General features: G+C 36.8%; 1 protein-coding gene across 1 annotated transcript; it reads right to left on the reverse strand.

Annotated features, from left to right (window-relative positions):
- Window positions 1–202: 202 nt before the first annotated feature.
- LOC120084849 (S-protein homolog 1-like) lies at window positions 203–637 on the reverse strand. The gene has a single exon (XM_039040666.1). It carries the CDS (start codon window positions 635–637, stop codon window positions 203–205), a length of 435 nt encoding a protein of 144 aa, XP_038896594.1.
- Window positions 638–4,658: the final 4,021 nt, after the last annotated feature.

The raw sequence follows: 4,658 nt of genomic DNA on the forward strand, positions 1-4,658 counted from the left end.
ATATGAAGATATGAATATTATATAAACCTCCAACTTCAATAAAACAAATTACATGCCAATTACTTCTTAGTTATATTTACTTATATTTTGCTGATACGACCACTTAAACACGCAGAAAAAAAAAACTTCACAGTATCCAAGACCTTATATTGATCCAAAGCAATCCTTTATAATAATGGAGCAATGTGTTTTTGGTGCATAGTTATTCCCACTTATGAATCAAAACATCTTCATGATTAGTGTTGTCCTTCAAATAAACTCCATCATCTTTAGCAATCCAAATGCAGTTAGAATCGTAACACATATTATAGAGCCAAACTGATGTGCTCTCAATCCAAAAAGCTTGGAATGATGAATGTTGTGCATTTGGCTTCTGCAAGTAACACCAGAACAACGTCGTATTCCAAAAGTTTACTCTAAATCTCCAATTGAATTCATTTCCAACACTAAGTTTGTGTTCTCCTAAATCATTGTCTTTGGATTTACAATGAACAAATAGGATTTGGCCATTGCTTAGTCCATTCACAACGTGGATCTGCCATTTTGCAAGCTCCGCAGCCTTATTCTCATCAAGCATTGCCAAACACAACACAAAAAACAACACCACACACTGCTTGGTCATACATCTCATTTCCATTTGGTTCATCATATTGCACTTGTAAAACCACTTTGAGATTGCTTTTAAAATTGGGATGTTGCATGACCAATAGTGTAATGGAATTTTATACAACCTCATTTAGGAAAAAAAATCTATATAAGTCAATACTATTAATAGTTAGTTAAAAAAATAACAATATTTTTGGATAGGGATGTGTTTGTTTTACTAGAATAACAGTCAGTTGTAAAATAACAATGTAGCTGCTATGGGGATATACATAAAAAAAAAATAGGCGAATAGTTTTCTTTTGATTTTTATACATTGTTACAAGAATTTTTTAAAGGAGGGAAAGTTTCAAGAATTGAATTTATAAAAAGATTATGTATTTTTTATTAGTTTAAATTTCGAGAATCTCTTCACAAGACTTATTCTCATTCAAATTTATATTGTGTTTTTCATTTCTCTTTGATCATGGGGATGTCGACAACTTTATGTTTGGGGGTGGGAAGCTTGTGTTGTGTTGTGATGTTATATTATGCTTTATATCATTATTGCTACTGGAACTCATAAAAAAAAAAAGAACGAAAAGAAAGAGACGCTTCTCCTTCAAGAGTAAAATAGTATCCTTTGCAGTCATGACATTGACCCATGTTGTTAACTACATGAAATGTTACCTAGGAAGAAACTCATATTAAACTTAAACCTATAGGGCCTTTGTTGTTCTTCTCAGGTTGGATGTGTAAGGTCATTTCAAGAAGGGAGAAGAGATCCCATTAGCTCATCAACTTTAATTTTAGCAATATCTCGATTCCCTTCAATAGCCACTACCTTCCTGTCAAATCTTTTAGGCAGAGATCTAATAACTTTTTTAACACGCTTTACTTCTTAACACATTTCTCTCGAGACAAGTGATTCATTTAGAATATAAAGAAGACAAACATAAAATTCAACAATTGTCTAATCATTGAGCATTTTCAAATTTTCATAATGTAAGGTAGAAAATTGAAGTCTTGACATTTTAACTTTGGACGTTCCCTCATGAGTACATGTAGTATGTCTCAAGCTCCTTTTGCAAAGATGAATGAATGATTAACGAAATGTAATTTATCAACAACAATGAAAAAACACTGAGTCTTCATGAGCTTTAAGAGGAAGCTTCTTCTTAGGCCGCAATCCACTTCTTTTTTAGCCAAAAACTTGGTGACGGAAATTTGAAAGTCATTTTACTCTGACAAACCAACTTCCTTGGACGCGGTATGCGATGCATGTTCCTAAGATATGCGTTGTTAGTTCATGCGTTGGAATGAAAAATGGTTAATCAAATGTATGCAGTGACCATGCGTCCTGCCACAAGTTTTTTCGTTCACACCAAGTATAACATGAACGCAAGTTTCTCGGGTAATCTGAGGTCGAACACAGGAACTTGTAACTATATGTTTGGGGTGATTGTGCATGCGGCGGTTGAATAAAAGAATGGAGGGGATATTGCTACTTAATCTTACTCCTACTCCTATCTAATAGAAAACGCAATGAGAATATGCATGAAAAGTAAGATGCGACAAACCTTGACATGAAATAAATGTGTGGGAAAATAGATAAAATGCGGAGATGTTTTCATTGCAAAACTTAAGAGTGATCGCAAGGGCAATTTTAGTCAGCGTCAGACTATGCGATCATGTTATAACCATACACGGCAAGTCATTTTCCAATGGAAATGCGATACTCCTAATTCTAGGACGCATGTGTTGAATGCAAAGTGTCCATAGAGCTTATTTCTAAGTCTCTACTCTTGTCCTATGCGATGATGCAAAATGCATGAAAGCAACGTGACCACATTCAATCCTATCCTATCTCTAGGATGCATGCGATGTGTTAATAACAAATAATGCTCATTCCTAAGCGCCTATCTCTGGTATTATGTGTTCTAATCTGGCTCTCCCAAGCCTAGATTCTGACCTGACTTTCCCAAGCCTAGATCCTGTCCTTAGACTACACTCTCGAGTATCCCTAATGGATGAAAGAAGCATACATAATATAAGATAATCGCATATACTTTGCTGACCTAAAGTTGTTACTATCTCTAGTGAACAACACATACCTTGTTTAATGCGTCCAACCACTTACCCTCTCAGGCAGTTGATTGTTGCTGACTTCACTCATAGACAAGCAATACGTTAGCCTATAGACAGGCATTGCAACAGCTCACACTAAACAAATAAGGTTACTCACATACTCGTGCAACGCATACCTCTCGGTAGTTTGCTATATACTTCATATCCCTAATCCACATGACTAAGTATGCAATACTCAAGCAATCCCACTAAGTGTTGCAATAAAAGTAAAGATGCTAAGCAAAAAGATGGAGATGAAGTCGAAGTAAAAGAGAAATACATTGAAAACACATTGTATTAATTTCTTAATTCCAAAATGTTATAAAATACAATATGAGAAAGGAAAGGAAAAGAAATGACCGACTGGAAGCAAAGATTTACTTCCAGCAGATGTGCGTCAAGGCTGTCGGTGGTGCCATGGATGGGTGGAGGAGCTGACTCTCTCGAGATCTAACTCTGATCAAAGGCTCCGGTCGTCACTCGGAATGGATGAAAGAGGTGAAGAACTCTCAGCCGTCTTCTCACAAGTTTGTCTGGATCGCAAGGATCTGCCCCAGGCGAATCTCAGGCGAAAACCTTGGATAAAATGAATTTCAGCTCATTGACTTCTATTTATAGAGCTTGGGTCACCGACAGCATTAATTGGACTGCTCTGAGTCTGACGTTCGGCGCGTTAGTCCTTTTTGAACCTCTGCCACCAACGGCGCGGTAGGTGAAATGTCAGTACCAACTTTGGATTTTCTCGAGGTAGATGCGTTGATTTGTTCATTCCACCAACTTTGCATTGATCCCTTTAGAATGCATTGTTGCGTAGCCGTAGTCATTCAATGGCTGCATTTACTTAACACTGCAAACTCTACATGATGACCACAATCGCTTGACGAGTACAACTCCCTTGCGATGGACGCATACGGCTAATTATCGCAACATCCATGCATTGATCGATGCATTTGCCTTGCGATGGAGTATTTCTTCATATGCGGTCGTCTATGCGATGGTCTGGTTTCCGCGTTTGCACTCATTTCTTGCATTGGCTACAAAAATAGAACATTGAACGTATAATTAATGCAAAGTAATGGGTTAGCTGAGATTCGATATGCTGATCGACGCAAACTCTCTTTCTTATGAATTTCTAGCATGATCGACGCATATTTTGCCTAACAACCTTCATAATTCTAAGTAAAAGGCCTAGGATGACATGCATTTCTGTATGTTATCAGGAGCATTAACATAATTTTGGTTTGCATGTTTAGCGAAGTCCAATTGTTGGGCTAACCACTCTTCACTAGGCCCAAATACTCAAGATCAACTCTGGAAAGATGAAGAAAAGGCTCAGAAATATTTTTTCAAATCCTCGAAACTCAAAACTCGATGCTCGACGTCTGCCTACTCGATGCTCGATGAGAATTCCCCTCTTTGTCTGGTGAATCTCTATTAAATCCGCGATGGAACTATGATAACTGAACTAATACTTGATCTTACTCGATGATTCTTGAACGATACTCGGTGCGACTTAAAGGTGAAACCGATCAACTTGACGCAAATAGAGAAGATCTATGCATGATTGAACTTGATACTCAGATTATTCGATGCGATTTGAATGGTGAATGAATCATGTGCGATTTGCAGTAAAAAAAGCGATCGTATGAACAAGAAAGATAAAGCAAGAAGGTGAGACATAATGTTTACGTGGTTCGGTAAGATTGCCTATGTCCACAGGAAGATCTGAGTTCTTTACTAATGAAGATTGCGTACAGTTTTTGTTATTATTAGAAAACTAGGAAAAATTATGATAACTCTCTCTGTTTTGTTTGAAGGATAAGAGGTATTTATAAAGTATACTAGTTGACTGTTCATAAAGTTAGTTATAAACAAATAAAAAATTAAGGTATTTGAGACAAAGTTTCTTCAAATTCTCCACCTTGACTCCAATGCCTTGCAATCTTCTA

Source organism: Benincasa hispida, chromosome 9, assembly GCF_009727055.1.
Source record: "Benincasa hispida cultivar B227 chromosome 9, ASM972705v1, whole genome shotgun sequence".
Lineage (NCBI taxonomy): Eukaryota > Viridiplantae > Streptophyta > Magnoliopsida > Cucurbitales > Cucurbitaceae > Benincasa > Benincasa hispida.